At 36.3% G+C, this 21,482-nt stretch overlaps 2 protein-coding genes across 2 annotated transcripts; one reads left to right on the forward strand and one right to left on the reverse strand.

Moving 5' to 3' along the window:
* Positions 1-557: 557 nt before the first annotated feature.
* hhla2b.1 (HERV-H LTR-associating 2b, tandem duplicate 1) lies at positions 558-9,544 on the reverse strand. The gene is made up of 8 exons (XM_073830580.1): positions 9,396-9,544; positions 6,089-6,186; positions 5,197-5,505; positions 2,948-3,226; positions 2,421-2,729; positions 868-987; positions 717-776; positions 558-631 (listed from the first exon to the last, which is right to left on the reverse strand). The coding sequence occupies exons 1-8, from the start codon at positions 9,542-9,544 to the stop codon at positions 558-560; spliced, it is 1,398 nt and encodes a 465-aa protein (XP_073686681.1).
* Positions 9,545-9,558: 14 nt separating this feature from the next.
* On the forward strand, positions 9,559-21,436 carry LOC141300435 (gamma-aminobutyric acid receptor subunit rho-3). Its single transcript, XM_073830713.1, has 9 exons — positions 9,559-9,698; positions 12,581-12,693; positions 15,024-15,091; positions 15,578-15,801; positions 15,877-15,959; positions 17,251-17,388; positions 17,507-17,659; positions 19,584-19,777; positions 21,097-21,436. Exons 1-9 carry the CDS (start codon positions 9,559-9,561, stop codon positions 21,394-21,396), a joined length of 1,413 nt encoding a protein of 470 aa, XP_073686814.1. The 3' UTR covers positions 21,397-21,436.
* Positions 21,437-21,482: the final 46 nt, after the last annotated feature.

Here is a 21,482-nt window from a genome sequence, read left to right on the forward strand (position 1 = left end):
TTCCAATGCAGCGTTTTGTGAGTACATAACCTATTTACACTACTGTAGAAGTTTGGTAAGATTACTTGTACGTTTAGTGGTGCAATTTACGAGATACATCAGATGTTCCATGTACGGCTGTAGGAAGCCATTCGACAAGCTCGAATATCTCCGTCAATGTTCGACTAAGGTAAAAAAAACTTCGGATGGGGCATTTAGATGGGCTTTGGAGTGCATAGCAATGTAGTCAAATCTACTCTGAACCATCGCTTTAAGAAAGTTTATTTTCCTTTAAGTTTGTTTATTTTTGTTATCAACAGATAAGAATACAGTTACATACAAGTTAGTAAAAAGTTAATAGAAATTCAACAATGGATTGTATCATGATTACTGTATTTAAATAAATTATTATTTCCTTAATAATAATAATAATAATAATAATAATAATACATTTATAATACTTCTTGTCTCTTCTTCGTCTTGGCAGTAAATTAATCCCTTTTCAAGATTTAAAGGAAGGTTTAAAAGGTGCTTCAGATAACTGAAGACCCATATATGCTGTTTTAAACATTTTCAACTCATGTTGGTCTGTTGTCGATCTCTTCTGTTAAGCAGGTGTCCTCAGATGCAGCTCCGCTGTTTACAACAGTCACTGGAAAAGATAGCGATCTGTGAATATGATTCAGTGAGATGAGGAGTATTTATTACAGTATTAAACTGTTACCACACACACAAACCTCTGATTGGTTGCATCTCTGTGTCCTCCACATGGGTTTTATTGGATTTTGTACAGCCAGCTGGTTTAAAGAAGATACAATTGTTGCACAAATATATTAAGTGTAGATATTCCAAATATTGATTGAATTATTAATTAATGGTCATCCATACCTTTACATTTTATAATTCCTATGATGGCTGCGACTGCAGTGACTGCAAAGCCTGTGATCGCAGCAGTAGGAATCCACCACTGGGGGGAGCTCTCACCCTGTTGTTTTTCTGCAGTTTCTGTGGTCAATGAAATGCGAAGGAAAAAATAAGTTTGTTAGTTGAAAAACAAAACAAATGTCTTCAAGAAATCTTGCTGTTTAGTTAACCGAAGTAACCATCCACCAAAGTTTAAGAGATTTTGCCAAACTTTTATGTTTCAAACGTAACGTTTTCATTTTTAAAATAGTTTTAACTGGCAGCTTTTCCAGACTTAACTGTCTTCAATATTACCAAAATTCCTTAATATCACTTTTTACTTTATTTGTAGCATACCTTTTAACAAATAAATCATCATCATTCAGGAAGTGACATCATTTTGGAGGGAAACAACGACACAAACAGTAAGATACAAATGGATTTCATTCATTCTGTGATATTTTGGTATTATTTGGCTGGTCTCACTCTAAAAAAGAAATATGTGATACAATAATAGAAACCTCAATTGTAAATGACTAAGCAAAGTTCATGGCAAAATTAAACTTTTTTATAGAGGGTTTGCACTTATGTCACCATTTTGGTAAGTTGCCCGGATACACACGGCCATATTGGCAATACTTGGATGTAAACAACAGCATGGATTGCATGGTTAATGTACTACTGGATACATTGTTCTGCTAATTTATGCTGTCTAGACCAGTGGTTCTCAATCCTGGTCCTGGGGGACCCCTGCTCTGCACATTTTGCATGTCTCCCGTATTTAACACACCTGATTGAGATCAGCTCATTAGGAGAGAGATCCATGAACTGAACTAACAAGCTGAAGATCTCAATCAGGTGTGTTAAATAAGAGAGACATGCAAAATGTGCAGAGCAGGGGTCCCCCAGGACAAGGATTGAGAACCACTGGTCTAGACTACAGAAAACCACGTGGAAGCTGCGAAGTCACATAGAGAAATATGTATATGTATATGTACAAGCAGTATTAATTAAGATATTAGACTAATATTTCACCTACCTGACCAGAATTCATAAGAACAAACACAAATGTTGTCAAGATTCTTGCCCTGGAAATTCTGGTTCTGTTTGGCTAACCACAAACATCATTTTTTTTGCACTCTTCTCCCTGATTTGTTAGAACTTTTGGCAGTCTATAGTACTATTGACACAAAGTACTATTATAGTACATTTTTCCCCGTCTGACTGATTAGCACAGCCCAAAAAGTGACAATAATTGACCATTTTCAGCAGCAATAATCAGAAAAATATGTTTCGTTTGGTTCAGTGGCATTGTTTACATTCAGTGCCACCAATATGGCAGTTTTCCAAAATGTAAGATAGTTACGAATTGTAGAAAGAGTGTTTTGTTTTTGGAGTCAGAACTACATGCTTCATTGGAAAATGTTGTTTGTAAATTTAACCTCATTTTTGTTAATGATGATGGTATATAGCATATAACATGCTCTCACCAGGTTTTAGTGTGATGTTGACTCTTATATGGCCCTCATGATTAGTCTGTGTGAAGTTGACTTTTGTGTGGATCTCATGTTTGGTTTGGTGAGAAGAGAGGATGCAGGTGTAGGTTCCAGTGTGCTCTAAACTCGGGTTGTGTAGCTGCAGTGAGCCGTCTCCACCTTGACCTCTAGTGGCCACCAGTCGCACCTTCTCCTTCCAAATGCTGGAGCTCTGCTGTGTTAGGCTGTCATAGGTGAAGATGGTTATGGACTTGTGATCTTTGGTGAAGGACCATGTCAGTGTGAAGCTCTGCAGATTCCATGGGGCCACACAAGGGATGATGAAGTCTTGACCTTCCACGCTGTATATTTCTGTTTAGTTGAAAATTGGTTAAATACTATCTAGGCATCAGTAAGATGAAGAAACATTGTGGTACATGATACATGATATTCTCTCATCTCATGTAATTGTTTAGTTGGTCACAGAACTATTTGGTGATGCAATGCCATGTAATAATAATAATGATGATGATGATGAAATGCAATGTAACATGTCCAGACATCTATGAATTTGCTTGGCGAGATCAAACCTTTCTCCTGCAGCGATGCCCTCCATGTCTGAGACCTGTAGAATGATTGGACGAGGCAGATGTAGGTCAGATCTTTCAACTTCTTGAGCTTGCTCTCCACCGAGTACAGGCCTTGTTTGTTGGCCGTTTTACGTGTGAAGGGCTGGAGGGAATCAGGTAGAACGGCAGGCTCTGTGAACAGGTTCACACGGGGAGCAGGGTAGACGTCTTGACTGGAGCATTTGACTTCCTCAAAACCACTGAGACGTGTTGTCTCCAGTCTCACTGAATGGATAGGGGCTGGAATGACAAAGTTATTTGTTGATTTGGGTTGTTTGTGGTGGTGTTATCATTTTTGTTATCATTTTATTCGCATGTGCATGATTAGGCACATAGAAAATAGACACATTTGTATTCTTTAAGCTTTAGAAGCACAAAAAGTATGTATATTCACATTTATTCATTTCCTGGATAAATTAATAAATTCATTACTGCTAATCACTGCTCATCAAAACCATCTTCGATGACCGAGGCAATTCGTGCCAATCTGCACTGATGACTGCTAGCAAGATTCCTGAAGTAAACTATACTTGTAATCATATTTAACCCTATTGTAATAGTTAGAGTGGCCAAGGATCAGCAATCTCCATGTAAAACTGATCAGACAGACCAAACCATAAGTCACATAAACTTGAAACTTGGAGGGATGGTAGTACAACTACAACGTCACCAAGGCTTGCCCCATTCGACCTGACAGGGGTGCTAGAGTGATCAAGACTCCTAAAGGTTTGTCGCAGGCTCAGGTGTCTTATGTTGTTGGCTCATCCTTGGCTCTCGCTGAACAAAAGGGATGCCAAAACGTTCGAAAAGGCCAGGGCTGCCTTTACTAAAGTGGCTATAACTTTTAAACAAAATGAGATATCTTTGCCAAACTCACAACACTTGTCCACTTGGTGGTGTAATAAGAGGGAAAAAATGGTTGTTAAAATCGGTACGGCCGTGGTTTAAAGTGCCGCAAGCATTTGGTACACATTTGTGTATCTCAAAAAATGGCTGCCATAGGCTGATGAACTTTGAGCACCTGTCGAGGAGGATATATTTTTCAAGGGCAAAACGATTGATTGTATTTCGTGCGATTTCTCACACATATGCACCATATTCATATCATACAATAAACCTCCTCATTCCGAACGACTTTGCCTTTAGAGCTACTGCTGTCAATCAAACTGTTTGTTAAATGATTAAGAAAATGAAAAAAAGCTACTTTTGCAAACTAGTCCTAGTTTTTTCGCTCAATCTGGGGGGGAAAAAACACTGCTGTGCAATTCTCTAGACTCTCTAGGTCTTTAATTATCAGCAAAAATGTTGAAATTGACCCTTTAGGAGGCTCTAACAGGGTTGTTTAGAAAAGATGCCTGTCCAAATATACCCAAAAGCCTAAACGAAAAACTTCACGAAACCTGGTGAGCACATGCAACAAGTGATTCTAAACAGACATGCCCCCAAGTTTAAGCGCTGCTGCTATAACAGCCATAAACATTAAAAAGACATATTTCTATGGCAAATTACCTGTATTTGCCAAAAATGCTTTTTGAAATTATTGATTTAGTTAGTTACAGGCTTGCTAAATAATATGTAGTTTCTTTTTTCATATGTGCTTAAATGCCTTAAAGCCTTTGAACCCTGTTTGCAGCTATTATTTTACTTACTTACATTTATTAATGAAAGCAATATTAGGTGTCTATGGCAGTTTGTAGGAGTTTTAATTTCCTAAGGATACTTAATATTAAGCTTTGACCTACATTTGTCATTAAACTAGTACAGCTACTACCACTACTAATATAAATCCATCATGTCCTGTCCTGTCCTGTCTTGTCTTGTCTTGTCTGAGATTCTGTGGCAGTTAAGCAACTGCACTTGATAAGTAATTGCTGCATAAAAAGTACATTTTCCTCTTGGTCATCTTATTAATAATTTTGTTTAATTATGAAGAAAACATACTAAGCTGTATTTTCAAACTTAATATATTTAATTTGACCACTTGAGGTCAAGTACCTCTTTTCACAATCCATCTGTGTTAAAAAGCAAAAAACTTTTTCAGGTTTGTTTCAGGCCTATTTTGTCCTCTATTAAAGGAAAGTAGCAAGTAGTTACAGCTCACAATGTGATATTAGTCATGACTTACACATCACATTGTAACTACTGACACCATATGAAGTAAAATTCATTCTCATTTTGCTAAACTCTTGAACAAACTTGTGAAAGCCCACCTTTCACCATGACTGTGATGAAGCGCTCTGTAGTGTTTCGACCGCTGGTGACAAGGCATCTGTACTTTCCCCTGTCCTGTGGGCCGCACTTCGGGATATAAAGAGATGCATTACCAGAAGAAATCATTTCAGTGAAAAGTGAGGTCCTGCCGTTGTAGTTCTCATCCGGCTGATCTAAACGGCCGCTCCCCTGTATATAACTGTGGATCAGGACATTTTGTCTGAACCAGTGTATGATTTCATCTCCAACTGCATCAAAGACACAGGGTAGGACACAGTCTTCTGAGAACGCGCAGGTCACTTGAACATCTAAAGGTGTGGTAAAAAGAAAACGTGAGGTTTTAAGTGTACTTAAGTTTACTACAGGTACAAATACTTTGTCTTGTCTAATCTTCAATCACTTTGAAGTGTTACGTTGTATTTAAATCTGCTAATATGGATCGGATAGTTAAGTATCATTCATGGAAGAGCACAATCTGTTTTTAATGAGTCCATCTTGATAATTTGACCTGAAGCTATTTAGGTTATGGTTCAAAAAACAGAGCTGAAATGCTGGTTTCACTGGTGATGATAAACATCAGGCAATTAATCAGGCGAATGTTTTGTCTGTCAGACATTTTGTTTTGATTCCTTCGTCTGATTTTACTTAACCGGTTGCCAGAATTTTTTCAGCACTTTTTTTTAAATCATCATTTATTGTTTTTACCCAACATGTCTATTAATTAAAGTCTGTTAGGTCTCAGCAATGTTTCTTTTAGACTTGATGGTGAGTCTGAGACAATGAATTGTCCAGTTTAGACCAGGGAATCATTTGAAAAATGTTCTAGAGAACCTCTGTTAGCCTACACAAGTAAGGGTTTTATGTTAAGTCTTGTAGTAAAATGTCTGTTACCTGGTGATTTCCCATTTGTATCCGCAACAATCCACACTAGTAGTAAACAAATGCAAGAATGCACTGCTGCCATCACTCTTTCTTCTTGAAGGCTTGAACTACAGTGGAAAAACAGTGGTCATTTACTGTATTAGTGTTTTTATTATTATCAGTCATCATTAACTCTGTAAAACCTGCTTTCTGGTGGAATCAATCATATGATTGATTCAAACTTTTAGAAATAAATTTTCCAGGCACTTCATGCAACAGTTTAACCCAGCGAAGAATAGATTTAGTTTAAGGTGACTAACCAAGAGAGTCAAACTCAGTATTCGACTGGATATTGCATGTGTGTATATAACGATTTTGACGTTGCCTTTCAGTTCTATGATCTGAACATTTAGCATGAAGCTTGAGCGTAATCTTGTTTTTTTTTTGTGTGAAATCTGTTGATCACATTCTCTCTTTGTTAGTGGAATCCTCCGGATCTAGTTCACTCTTCAGATGGCTTATGATAACGCAACATTTGTAGGCAGAAATCGCCTACCGAAATTAAATGTAATAAAACAACTCAGACATTTCTGTATAGGACATTATATTAGAATTATTCACTTTACACACTTTAGATTAAAACATCACAAAAGCTTGTAGTCTATGATAATAATAAAAGGTTGTTTTAGTCTCTTTGTTGTTAGTAGTTAATTAGAAACCTATTGTCATACTGTCTCAGGCCCTCAAAGGCTTTAACTGTTATTATGTGCTGTGTTATGGTTGATACGATTCAAAAGGTAGACTCACGTGTGTGTGTTTTGATTGTGGAGGAAGCCTCTTCTCTGGCGGTGAACTAGTCTGTGACTAGACAGACTAGTTTATTTTAGAATACACACTCCCATAGTATCAGCATAGGGTTGCCGCTTTTGCTGATACATGTATGGGTGGAGTTTCTTTAGGACTTTAGGAAAAATACAGTAGTCATTATAAATATTATATTTTCAGCCTTGGCTTCAGTGTCATATAATCACTTAAAAATTATTCTAATTTGCTGATTTGGTGCTTAAGAAACTTTTCTGTTTATTATCAGTGTTGAAAATGGTTATGCTGCTTTTTTTTTTTTTTTTTTTTTTTTGGAAATCATGATGCATGCCTTTTAGGATTCTTTGATGAATAGAAAGTTCAAAAGAACAGCACTGTAAATACTGTGTTGATGTCTTTGAAACAATCAGTCAATACAGTTAAGGTCAAAAGTTTACATAAACCTTGCAGAATCTGCAAAATCTGTTAATTATTTTACCAAAATAAGAGGGATCATACATAATGCATGTTATTTTTTTATTTAGTACTGGCCTGAAAAAGATATGTCGCATAAAAGACATTGACATATAGTCTACAAGAGGAAACAGTAGTTGAATTTATAAAAATGATCCTGTTCAAAAGTTTACATACACTTGATTCTTAATACTGTTTTGTTATCAGAATGATCCTAAGCTGTTTTTATTTAGTTTAGTGATAGTTGTTTATGAGTCCCTTTTTTGTCCTGAACTGTTAAACTGCCTGCTGTTCTTCAGAAAAATCCTTCAGCTTCCACCAATTCTTTGGTCTTTCAGAATTTTTGTGTATTTGAACCCTTTCCAACAATGACTGTATGATTTTGAGGACAACCGAGGGACTCATATGCAACTATTACAGAAAGTTCAAATGCTCACTGATGCTTTAGAAGGAAACATGATGCATTAAGAGAAAAGAGGAAAACTTTTTGAATTTGATGATCAGGGTAAATTTAACTTATGTCTTCTGGAAAACATGTAAGTATATTCTGTAGCTCCTGAAGGGCAGTACTAAAAGAAGAAAATACGATATTTAGGCAAAATAAGAAATATGTACAATCTTCATTCTGTTCAAAAGTTTTCACCCCTGGCTCTTAATGCATTGTGTTTCCTTCTGGAGCATCAGTGAGCGTTTGAACCTTTTGTAAAAGTTGTATATGTGTAAATCAGTGGTCCAGTCCACAAAAATGCTGAAGGATTTTTTTGAAGAACAGCGGGCGATTTAACTGTTGGGTGTGGATCATTTAGGTAACAAGTATATTAAGAATCAAGGGGATGTAAACTTTTACAACAGGGTCATTTTTATAAATTCAACTATTATTTTCTCTTGTGGACTATATGTAAACATCTTTTATGTGAAATATCTTATTCAGGTCAGTACTAAGTAAAAAATAACATGCATTTTGTGTAATCCCTCTTATTTTGATAAAATAATTAACGTTTAGCAGATTTTGTATGGGGGATGTAAACTTTTGACCTGGTATTTTCTTCATATTTGCAGCATAAATACAAACACACACCGTGACTTGCTTTTTTTTTCTTCTTTTTTGCTGGGTGCCATGACACTAAGGGCCAAGGTTAATCATCTTTTTTTCATCACAGGAAGTGATCTCTCCTTTTTTCTTTGATATGTTGCCAAGTTCCTCTTGTGATATGGTTAGCAAACCAGTCGAACTCAATGCAGCTACAGTATCTGTTATGGTGTAGCTTGTCCCTGCCGTCGATCAGGCCGTAATCCACCAGATTAGGCAATGCACTGGGATTACTGGACACCGGGAGTCCACGATTGGCTTATGAATTTTTTCCCCTCTTTGTATCTGTCCATCATGTGATCTTGCTCTCTCTCCCCTCCCCCGCTCTCTCTCTCTACGCCTCTGTAATGTAATTGATTGCGTTAATGTGATTTGATTGGTTAGTCCCTGAGCTTTTTATAATAATAACTAATGATGGAATCTGCCTGAAACTGGAGCAGATCATCAGGTGATGAGCGTTCCACAAAACACAGATGCAATGTTTTCAACCAGCACTACTACCTTTAAACATTCAATATTGATATTAGTGCTGTTTTCTTGAAAGAAAGTGAACAAGAGGACAATGACAGGATTCATTCTGATGTTTAAGCTCATCGTATTGTCTCTCATTTGTTCGCTTTGTAGATTTTTCCACCTCTCAGCATCTCAACGAATGAAGAGTATGAACATGAGTGGACAGGTATGACAAGCTTAACAGAAATGGCATAAAGCTATAACTCCTGGCATGTGGAAATCCTGATTAGAGATGGTCCCGTCCCACTGTGTAGGTTAAGGGAAGATCCAGCAGCTACGGATAAGAGGATTTGAGAGGAATTAATGTCATTCTTTTATTACTGTAAGAATAAATTCCTATTGATTTATGTTTGGGTGACAAAGCACAACCGAGTCAGAGCATGTTGACAACAGCGAACAACAGTATGGACACTGAATAAATGCTGTAAGACGATCAAACAAACTACACTTCAGATTTACGATTGTACCAGATGTGTGAATATCAGCAAAAGCCGTAACTTTTTCTTCTCAGCTGAGATTTGCTTGGGATGGCCAGGACCCAGGAACCATCCTGTCTTGGCTCCGTGGAACGTTTCTGGACCCCAGACGAAGAGAAACAGGTCTTCCATCGTCGTATCTGGTCATGAAGCTGGTCCTGCTGACTCTCAGGCTGCTGTGCCTTGCTTGTCTCTGGCCCGTCAGCCTGCTCAACAACCCCTACCGTAACCGGAAGAAAAACAAGGATGTTTATTTGGCTGAGCATGGCAAAAACAGATTCAGAGGGTGAGTAATGAATATTTAAACTCACTTAACTTAACTTAAAAGTTTGGGGTCAGCAATCGTTTCTAAGAAACTGATAGAAAAAGCATGACAGCAAAAATATTGATAATGTTACAATAGATTGTATTTCTAATAAATGTTGTATTATGGTTTTCACAACTGTTTGATAATTACATTGATAATGTTTCTTGAGAAGCAAATCAGCACATGATTTCAGAAGGATCGTGTTAAAGGAAAAACATTTTAATATATATTCATTTTTTAAACCCTAACCCTATTTCACAATATTACTGTACTTTTGATTAAATAAATGCAGCTTTCATTGTGAACATAAGAGACTTCTTTCAGAAATATTAAAAAACGTACCAATTGCAAACTTTAGTGAACGGTAGAACGGTAGTGTACATTGTCAGTTTGTTTGACAAATTAAACTGTACTGTTTTATCTTCATCAAATTTGAACATTTATGTATTTTTAGCTGTAACAAGCCTAAAACTTGTTTGTACTTTTAGACATGTAATAGGGTTTCAATATTAGATCAATTTTGCATAAATATTTTGCTAGTTTGTCGTTTGGCAGCATGGCTCAGTATGTGAACAGATGGGCGGTAATTAAGAAAGCGTAAATGTGGGCTTTAATTAGACTGGAGGACACCAGAACCAGTTTTGAAGGGTTTCTGTGTTGCTTAGTATGCAGCTTGACTGGAAAATAGTGTTTCATTGGGGGATTCCTGATTTATGCTATGCTATATTAGATATTACAAGGTAGAAAAGTTGGCTGATTTTATTTTGGTAAAGTTGTTCATATTTAGAGTTTGTTTTCATAGTTTTCACCTTAATTGAATTTTAGTTTAAGTTTTAGTAATTTTTATTATTATTATTTTTTAAATCAACCAGTCAAAAAGATTTTTAATGTTTGTTTTTTAAAGAAGTCTCTCCTGTCCACCAAGCCTGCATTTATTTAATCTAAAGTACAGCAAAAATAGAAAAATTTTGAAATATTTTTACTATTTAAAATAACTGTTTTCTATTTGAAGATATTTTAAAATCTAATTTATTTTATGATTTCAAAGCCGTATTTTTAGCATCATTATTTCAGCTTTCAGTGTCACAATAATAAGAAATAATTCTAATATTCTGCTGCTCAAAAAACGTTTATTATGATTAATATTATGTTAAAAACAGCTGAGTAGAATTTTGTCACGTTTCTTTGATGAAAACAATGTTTAGAAGAACAGCATTTATCTGAAAAAGAAACTTTGTAACATTATAAATGTCTTGATCAATTTAAAGCAACCTTACTAAATAAAAGTATCAATTTATATCATTTCTTTCCGGGAAAAAATGCTGATCTTTGGATCTTTCTATTCATCAAAGAATCCTGAAAAAATGTATTCAGCTGTTTTAAATAATGATAATATTAATAAAAATGTTTCTTGAACAGCAAATCAGCATATTAGAATGATTTCTGAAGGATCATGTGACACTGAAGACTGGAGTAATGATGTTGAAAATTTTGCTTTGATCACAGGAATAAATTACATTTTAAAATATATTCAAATAGAAAGCAGTTATTTTAAATAGTAAAAATATTTCACAATATTACTGCTTTTGCTGTATTTTGGATCAAATAAATGCAGGCTTGTTGAGCATAAGAGATGTTTTTTAAAAACTTTAGTATTTTACTGTTCAAAAACTTTTGACTGGTATTGAATTTTTTATATGCTAATTGATTTGGTAATTTAGTTTTAGTTATTTTAGTAGTAGTTAAACTAAACAAAAATGAATAATGTTGGCTTGTCAACTAGCTGAGATAAAATATGCTTACTTTTTATGTTTTTTTTTTAGTACGTTTATGTGAAAATGTCAATTATTTAATTGTCTCTGTAATATCTGTCTACGTGAGGATATATTGTTGGTGGCTGTCTATTACCACAAATAGTCACACACACACCTCAGAAGTGAGAATATTCTTTCATTCTGTAATTAAATCCATCCTGGTGCCATCATCCGTTTTTTCCTTTCATAGTGGAGGATGGAGAGCAGCCAAACTGCTGTTTGGCATTAAAGTCACGCCTGCAGCTTCCTAAAAAGCCTTTTAACAGTGTCAGCCAGGTTTGTTTTTGTTAATGCATAATGTGTCATTGCGTTGAATATTTATAAAAGCTGAGCTAGAAAGAGATTAATAGGTTAAAATGATACATTTATTTAACTATTTAGTTTTTTATGTGTTTTACTTAATTTTTTTTTCAGATAACCACAGCGGTGTACAGCAGCATGCATTGTGTCATTAGTCCTCTGTTGTGTTTCTGTTTGCATGATTGCGTAATGAGTCCATCACACAGCCATTAGTGCTTGTGTGGTTCTGTATTCAGTTTGAGGTTTAATTTTGTAATTGCACTTTAGTGTGCAATTAACTTTGCCGTGTAATGAGCACAGCATGATTGACAGTATATTTGGGCTTTCAATTACAGCACGCAGGCGGAAAGGCTATGTTAGGGGAAACATTGTATATCCATGACTGACCTTCACTAGTTACTGCCATGTTTTTGGCATATTTCATGTCTCATCTCTTAGGAATTGGAGAACGGCTCGCTCAGGAGGCTTTTGGAACCGCTCCAAACCGTAGCTCATTTTCACAACCTGGCGCTCACAACCGCTGTTGTACGACAAGCTGCTTTTTATAAATCATTCCTCTAATGGCTGAGTAATTATTTTCATATTGCAGATGCTGGAGCACTGAGGCAGATGTTTAGTTAGGGTAACGTTCTGACATGGAAACTGATTAAAAGATATTTTAGTTCTCTGTAATGCAAAGGGTCAGGACAGAAGTGCATTAATGGCCTGTGTGTGTTTTTCTCCTGACCCTTTTTTCTCTTTTTCCAGACGGATTGACTACAAATTAAAGAGAAAGGACAGCACCAAGTCCCTCCTGATCAAAACCGAACAGCTGCTAAGAATCGAAGACCACGACTTTGCCATGAGGCCTGGATTCGGAGGTCAGGATGCACTGTTTATTTGATTCCAATTATCTTGATCCTGAAAATCACATAGTGTTATTTTTAATAAACCTGATTAGAAATGGGCTGTACCATTTTGCAGCGTTAGAGGGCAGAGGGAAAGCGGCCAGAGGTGAGTTTGACACGGCGAGTGTGGTCCTAAATTCAGACATGACCCAGATTGTCTAAAACACAAATTAGACAATGGGTGTTGAGGACACAGAAGTGCTTTGGTGAACAGTAATCTGGATTATATCGCCAGGCCTGTTAAAACAGATGGAAAAGTGCAAGGTGCCACTCATAGACCATTTTCAGACATATTTGAACACTTTAAGCACACTTCTTTTTCACAAGGGACTACTTTACCCAAGAAAAATTTAAATCTGTCATTAAATGCCCTCAGATTGTTCCATACCTGTTAGACTTTCATTCATCTTCAGAACACAAATGAAGATATTTTCAATGAAATCCGAGAGCTTTCTGACCCTACATAGACAGCAATGCAACTACCACATTTAAAGGAACACTCCACTTTTTTTGGAAATGGGCTCATTCTCCAACTCCCCCCGAGTTAATAAGTTGAGTTTTACCATTTTGAAATCCATTCAGCCATTCTCCTGTTCTGGCGATATCACTTTTAGCATAGCTTAGCATAGATCATTGAATCCTATTAGACCAATAGCATCACGTTCAAAAATGACCAACGAGTTTTGATATTTGTCCTATTTAAAACTTGACTCTTCTGTAGTTATATAATGTACTAATACCGGCCGAAAATGTAAAGCTGCGATTTTCTAGGCTGATAAGATTAGGAACTACACTTCCATTCCGGCGTAATAGTCAAGGAAGTTTGCTGCGGTAATATGGCCGAGTAATATCACGCAGCGCATGTGCAAATGTTAAACTAGCTGGGAACTAATTTCAGGCACTGCATGATATTACTCGGCCTACTTCAGCCATATTACCGCAGCAAACGTCCTTGACTATTACGCCGGAACGGGAGTGTAGTTCCTAATCATATCAGCCTAGAAAATCGCAGCTTTACATTTTCCGCCGGTTTTAGTACACAATATAACTACAGAAGAGTCAAGTTTTAAATAGGACAAATATCAAAACTCGCTGGTCATTTTTGAATGCGATGCTATTGGTCTAATAGGATTCAATGATCTATGCTAAGCTATGCTAAAAGTGATATCGCCAGAACAGGAGAACGGCTGAATGGATTTCAAAACGGTAAAACTCAACTTATTAACTCGGGGGGAGTTGGAGGATGAGCCTATTTCCCTTTAAGGCCCAGAAAAGGTAAGGGCATATTCAAATAGTAAACAGTAAGTTTTAAATACTAAAAATATTTGTTTTAAATGTTACTGTTTTTTCTGTACTTTGGCTTGGTAAGGAGAAGAGACTTCTTTAAAAAACATTAAAAATCTTACTGTTCAAAAACTTTTGACTGGTAGTGTAGTTGTACTTAATTTTTATTTATTAATTTGTAGTTCATTTAATTTTAGTATCATTTAATATCAGCGGCATACTCTTGTGAACGCATGTCAAAGACTGTCATGGAAGAGAAAAAATTGTTGAGTAAAGACACAAAAAGTATTCTCGTAGCTTTATTAAAAAAATGGTCAAACCACTGATGTCACACGGACTATTGTAACGTGGTTGAATGTGGTAGTTACTTTGCTGTCTGTGCAGGGTCAGAAAGCTCTTGGATTTCATAAAAAATATCTTAATTTGTGCTCCGAAGTTGAACGAAGGTCTCATGGTTTTGGAACGACATGAAGGTGAGTAATTAATGACAGAATTTTCAATTTTGAGTGAACTATTCCTTTAAGTCCTCAATCTGGCCTCATCTAGCTTCAGACGGCACGCTTACGGAACGTTGGCTAAACCTTCAGCTGTCAGTCTGAAGGTCTGGCTATGCGAGACTAGGTCTCATCTAACCCCTAAATAATATTTCACAACACATTGAACTCTAAACTGTAATTATTCCTTTTAACCAGCAGAGTGGCGCTCTAATCTGCCAGTGCTTTAACTGTAAAAGAGAAAGCAAGAGGAGGAAGAAATAGAAATAGATAAGGTTTAGATAAGATAAATTAGGCTTACTTTTACATGATTGAAGAAGTTTGAGAAGTACAACCAGGCTTTAAATGTTGTCCACTCAGTGGACCACTGTTAATTAATGATGGGACAAATAGGATTAGAGTAACATTTTGTGCTCCATATGCTCTCTCTGTAGGCACAACGGAGGCGTTTTTTTTCTCTAAGTTGATATCAAAGGCATTGCCAGTTGTCCTGCATGCATATGCATTGTGTCTTCTGTTCTGCAGGATCTGCCATCCCTGTGGGCATTGATGTGCAGGTGGAGAGTATAGACAGCATCTCTGAAGTAAACATGGTAAAAGTCTTTTTTTATAATTAGCGTAATGGTTCTGGTTCTTTAGCAGTTCCATTACGGATTCTTTTAGTACTTGGGTCATTTCTGGGATTTGGCAACATTTCAACATCGAAATGGGTTTAAAAAAATATCATAATTTGTGTTCTGAAGATTAACAAAGGTCTTACGGGTTTGGAACGACATGAGGATGAGTAATTAATGACAGAATAAAAATTTTTGGGTGAGCTGTTTTTTTGGTTCTCATTTCCTAATTCTTGAATGAAATTGCTCTTTGCAAACTTGAATATTTACAAAATTCAAACAATTTTGGTCCTCTAACAGCAAGCTTTTGGCTTCCTACAAAGTAAAGCAATATTAAAAGTCTTCCTGGTATATGTCAAAACCATTTTTTTTGCAGCAAAATGCCAGTCACTGCCCTGCACTGTTGGCCTTAATAAGTTGTCATATTTATCTATAAGGTCAGTAAAATATAAAGGTCTCTTTCAGGACTTTACGATGACCCTGTACCTGAGGCATTATTGGAAGGATGAACGGTTGGCTTTTCCCTCCAGCAACAATCTGAGCCGCACATTTGACGGCCGGCTGGTGAAGAAGATCTGGAAGCCTGATGTCTTTTTTGTCCATTCCAAACGCTCCTTCATTCATGATACCACCATGGAGAACATAATGCTGAGGGTTTACCCAGATGGCAACATCCTTTACAGCGTCAGGTAGATGACTGCAACCTCTGACGATTCATTTCCTGCATGTAATGTTTTAATAATGGAATATTCTCTTTATTGTAGGATTACAGTTACTTCTCTGTGCTCAATGGACTTCAGTAGATTCCCACTGGACACTCAGAACTGTTCCCTGGAATTGGAGAGCTGTGCGTGTCCACCTAGAAACATCTTCAGTTCTTGTGTAATTTTTATTGAGTCCCACCTACATTGTTTCTTTTTTTTAGCTAATATTTTACAGGTTGAGAAAAGGTGGCAATTGTGGATTATTTTATTAAAGGGTTATTCCGTGTCAAATCAATCAACTTTCAGAAAGTTCCCTTGCTCAGTTTTTTTATTTTATCAATATTTTTACATATATTAAACATGTATGTTGATGAAAATCAAAATTTTGAATGTCATGGATGTATATTTACTGAGTAATTAACTATTTCGTAGATGGGGGTCAAAATACAATTTTCACCTGAGATTCAGAGCCAAATTACAGGGGCGTAAAAATGACTTTAGAAAGATGACATCATTATTATCTTATTTTTACACAGATATTGGTAGGTCTATTAGTAAATTCTGGTGATTTTAGGAATCTTTGTTGCGTTATATGCCAATGGTAGCCAATCAAAAATTGGAAAAGGCACTTTTCATGTTCCGTTCGCCAAAGTTTGCATGCCTGTAACTCCAAAAGTATTGAAGATATCTCAATGCCCTTTTAGAAATTTGGGTCTTAACAAACTTTTTCTTTTGGAATCTTCACTTTTAAGGCCCTGTATGGTTCAGTTCCAGGAATACTGGAATCTCAATGTGCCTCCAGGAGTTATTGTAAAAAAATTGGAGAATTGAAGAGAAAAGTGCGTTTTCCCCATTTTTTTAATGGTCACCATTGGCACATAATGCAACAAAGATAGCTAATGTCAACTGATTTCACTAATAGACCTACCAATCTCTGTGTAATAATAACAATGATGCTGCCAGCTTTCTGAAGTCATTTTTATCCTCCTGTAATTTGGCTCTGAATCTCTTTGAAGATTGTTATTTTGACCTCCCTCTACAAAATTCTGGAGTACTCAATAAATATACAGTGATGACATTTAATACTTTCTTCATCATTTATTTACATCTTTGAAAAAGGGACGTCTGGTAGAGTTGACACAGAATGACCCTAAAGAAATATGCTGCTTTTTTTAGACACCCTTTAAACAGTAAAATAATGGTAATAGAAAGGTGCTTATATTGGCTAAGGTTGGTTACATTGGTAAGTGTAATTTGATTGTATGTGTCTTAATACAACTGCCCATTTTGTGTGTTTGAATCCAGAAGATTAATTAAACAATGCCATAATATTACACTACAAATAATCCATGAATATGAATGCGAATTGAACAGGGCGCACTTTCTTTTGCCTCTTTTCTTTATCTTTTGGCTTCGCTCCTATATCCCATTCAGATGCATATGCTGAGAACGACCTCATGTTGTACTGGAAAAATGGCAATGACTCTTTGAGGACAGATGAGATTGCCCTCTCTCAGTTCTTCATTGAAGAGTTTCACCCCTCACACGGTCTAGCGCTGTACAGCAGCACAGGTACAGCACTCTTTTCTCTCTCCTTCTGTGTATTCATACCCTGACTAATCTTATCTCCTTGTACTTGGTAATATACCAGTAGGTTATTAATTCCTGGCTTTACACGTGTTTCTGTCAGGCTGGTACAACAGGCTCTACATCAACTTCATCCTCAGAAGACACATATTCTTCTTCATGCTGCAAACGTATTTTCCTACAATGCTGATGGTGGTGCTGTCCTGGGTGTCTTTTTGGATCGACAGGCGGGCAGTACCAGCCCGTGTCTCGCTTGGTGCGTAACACATGAAATAGTGTAAATGAAACTGCTCAAAAATGTTTTTTCTATAGTATCGCTGTGAAAACTCTCTTTTGGAAGCTTTATTTTTTTTAATGATGTTGGACCAGTGTGGTGAAGGTTTTAGTAAACAAAATCATAATGTTTTTCCCATAGCGATAAGAAATAAGCCTGCACAAATGTGATTTAGCCAAGTAGGACATGGTCCTGGATTAACAGAAAATAAGTCATTTAACAACCCTAATTTTAACTTGAAAACATTACTGACATGCGTAATCTGCTGCTGTGTGAACGTAGTATATTTATGCGGCTTCACTCTGCTCCACCCATTATGAAATCTCATCAATCCAACATTCTACAAATTTTTTGACTGGCTGTGATTTTTAGATAGATCTAAGATAGTCTCACACTTTTTTTCTTTCACACTCTTTAACCCCTGGCCTAGTCCTAAAATCTGATTGGTTAGGAAGAATCAACAAGGATGTTGATTTAGACAGCACTGCATTTTGTAACTTTGTAAACAGGGTTCGTACAAGGTGCTTAAAGTGCTTGAATTTGACTTTTGGAAATTTAAGGCCTGGAAAACCCTTGAAGATAGCAGTATTTCTGAAGAGGTACTTGAAAAGTGCTTGAATTATTGAAAGACAATATGTGACCCTGGACCACAAAACCAGTCTTAAGTCGCTGGGGTATGTTTGTAGCAATAGCCAAAAATACATTGCATGGGTCAAAATTATAGATTCTTATTTTATGCCAAAAATCATTAGGAAAATAAGTAAAGATCATGTTCCATGAAGATTTTTTGTAAAATTCATACTATAAATATATCAAAATGTAATTTTTGATTAGTAATATGCATTGCTAAGAACTTAATTTGGACAACTTTAAAGGTGATTTTCTCAGTATTTAGATTTTTTTGCACCCTCAGATTCCAGATTTTCAAATAGATGTATCTCGGCCAAATATTGTCCATTCCTAACAAACCATACATCAATAGAAAGCTTATTTATTCAGTTTTGTAAGATTTAACCTTATGACTGGTTTTGTGGTCCAGGGTCACTTATACCTATATGGAAGAAGTGTTTAATTTTTTAATAAGCGCACATCTTTTCACGCAAAATTCGGGCAATTAAAAAAACAAATTTCAGTTAATGTCATAAAACCATCAAGCTAAATCAGTAGTAGTACTGACAGTGCTGTGTAAACGTGGCTGAAGATGCAAAAAGAGGAACAGTTGTACCAAATGATTTGAGCGAGTTGTTTAACCTGGATCTGCTTTGATTCAAACTAGTGACTTCTTCTCATTTCAAATGATTCACTATCAAAAACCAGATCAAATTAAAAGAATAACAATTTTAAAAACCATTTCATAACAATATGATTCACTGTTTTAAACGCTCCAATCGGATTGCGTATAGCGAATCAATTGGTTCAGATCGGGCCTTCAAATCGTGTATTCTGAATCAATTGATTTAAATTGGAACCTCAAGTCGCATATCGCAAATCATTCGATTTAGATCAGAACATCACAAATCATTTGAATCAGATCGGGACTTTGGAGCGGTTTCGTGAATCTTTTTTCTTAAACAGAAGAAAACATCAAAGCATAATTAAGATCTCTGATTGAAGTCCGTGAAAATAAAAAATGCTTGAAAAGTCATTGAAAGTCCTTTAATTTTATTTTACAGTATCCGTACAAACCCTGAGTAAATCAGTGTAAAGCTCCGGTCACATTAGTGAAATGTCTTGGGCGAGAAAGGTCACTTGTCTAGTTTTAGTTGTGTATTGTTGTTCAGAGTGGCCAACTTGAAGCCATAGTGAAATCTGTGTGGGGAAACACAAAATTCCCAATCATGTGACTCTTATTGAAACGACTGGATTTGCTGAGATGCATGTCTCTCTGCATGTTTGTTCAATCCAGGCATCACTACAGTGTTGACTATGTCCACCATAATTACGGGAGTCTCAGCATCCATGCCTCAGGTATCCTATGTGAAAGCGGTGGACATCTATTTGTGGACCAGCTTCCTGTTTGTGTTTTTGTCCGTCATCGAGTACGCAGCCGTTAACTACTTCACTACTAAGGAGGAAATGAAGAAACTTAAACAATTAAAGGTCAGAGATTCAGAGTTTATTCTAAACTTTGTAATAAAAAAAAAGTATTTTCAGTGTAATGATACATTCCCTCTGCATACCATGAAAAAACAACAAAATATCAATATGTCGCCCCCTGTTGGACAAATGCTGTAATCGCTAAGTAAATGGACTTAAGACAGCGTAAAAATGTTTTTTTTTAAAAATCAAGTATATTTTTATTCACACTGTCATGTTCAAAATGGACAATTTGTTGAAAAATGTCTATTGTTTCTGTGCTCTATAATTCTTAACCTATGTTATAGCTGTCTGTGAACAGAACAAAATTTGAGTGATTATTCATGGGTCATCTTGATTTAAATAAATAATACCTCCATTGCTGCTCTCAAATCAAATATGGCCCTTGTGGACCTCAATAATATCAAATGTCTTTGGACCTTAATCATCAGACCTCTTTTATTATTTTAAAATAGAATTTAAAGTATTAGTTCACTTCCAGAATAAAAAAGGCCTTATTCACTCACCCCCATGTCCTCCAAGAAGTGCATCTTCGAAAAGAAATGAAGGTTTTTGAGAAAACATTCCAGGATTTTCTCCATATAGTGGACTTCAATGGGGACCAGTGGGTTGAAGGTCCAAACTGCAGTTTCAATGCAGCTTCAAAAGGCTCTACACAATCCTAGAGGAGGAATAAGTGTCTTGTTTGGCAAATGATTGGTGATTTTCTAAAATTAAAAATGTATATACTTTTTATCCACAAATGCTTGTCATGCACTAGCTCTGCGTCTATGACTTTATGCGATGCATAATCATGTTGGAAAGTTCATGTTTGGTTAGTTCTTCGCCTGTGAAAAACTCAAACTTAATCTCATTTTCTCCTCCAACTTCAAAATCTTCCAATATGATTGTTTTATAATTGTTTGTAAAGGGCGTTTGACTTTCTTTGCTTCCGTCTATGTCACACATGAGCTTTCTAACGTGATTACATAATGCATGAAGTTGAGTTTGTGCAAGATGTGGTTGAAAAGTATATAAATTTGTATTTAAAAAAAAAATGGCCGATTATTTCGCTAGGTAAGACTCTTATTCCTTGGCTGGGATCATGTAGAGCCCTTTGAAGCTGCATTGAAACTGCAATTTGAACCTTCAACCTGCTAAACCCCATTGAAGTCCACTATATGGAGAAAAATCCTGGAATGTTTTCCTCAAAAACCTTTCTTTTGGACTGAAGAAAGAAAGACATAAACATCTTGGATGACATTGGGGTGAGTAAATAATAAGGAGATTTTTATTCTAGAAGAGAACTAACCCTAATATTGAATTGTTTTTGTCTCTTACAGCTCTCAGGATACGATGCATCTCAAGCCATGGCATTTGATGGCTGTTTTCATGACCAGGACATAGAGCTCAGTGCATTTCCACTGTCTGACCTAAACACAGACCAATGCATGTCCTCCCAGAACTCCACAACGCCCGACCTCCCTCCCGTCCTGGGAACGCGCCTCCGTCGGCGGCGTTCCATCCGCCGAAGCGTCAACCATATCATGAACAACAGTTACAAGATTGACTCCTATTCCAGAATATTCTTTCCTCTGGCATACTTTCTCTTCAATGTCATCTACTGGAGCATCTACTCCTGAGCGAGAGAGAATGTCATCCAGAAAACTGGTCTGAGCCGAGTTTATAAGACTTTCATACACTTGCTTAAATGCGATCACTTGCCAAA

This window comes from Garra rufa, chromosome 24, assembly GCF_049309525.1.
Source record: "Garra rufa chromosome 24, GarRuf1.0, whole genome shotgun sequence".
Classification (NCBI taxonomy): domain Eukaryota; kingdom Metazoa; phylum Chordata; class Actinopteri; order Cypriniformes; family Cyprinidae; genus Garra; species Garra rufa.

Coding starts and splice junctions, on each gene's coding strand:
- hhla2b.1 (XM_073830580.1), bottom strand. CDS start 9,544: ATGGAAGACCTGTTTCTCTTCGTCTGGGGTCCAGAAACGTTCCACGGA. Junction 3,227..5,196: donor CATCACAGTCATGGTGAAAG/GTGGGCTTTCAC, acceptor TTGTCATTCCAG/CCCCTATCCATTCAGTGAGA. Junction 777..867: donor AGGAATTATAAAATGTAAAG/GTATGGATGACC, acceptor TCTTTAAACCAG/CTGGCTGTACAAAATCCAAT.
- LOC141300435 (XM_073830713.1), top strand. CDS start 9,559: ATGAAGCTGGTCCTGCTGACTCTCAGGCTGCTGTGCCTTGCTTGTCTC. Junction 12,694..15,023: donor CATGAGGCCTGGATTCGGAG/GTCAGGATGCAC, acceptor TCTGTTCTGCAG/GATCTGCCATCCCTGTGGGC. Junction 17,660..19,583: donor ACCAGCCCGTGTCTCGCTTG/GTGCGTAACACA, acceptor TGTTCAATCCAG/GCATCACTACAGTGTTGACT.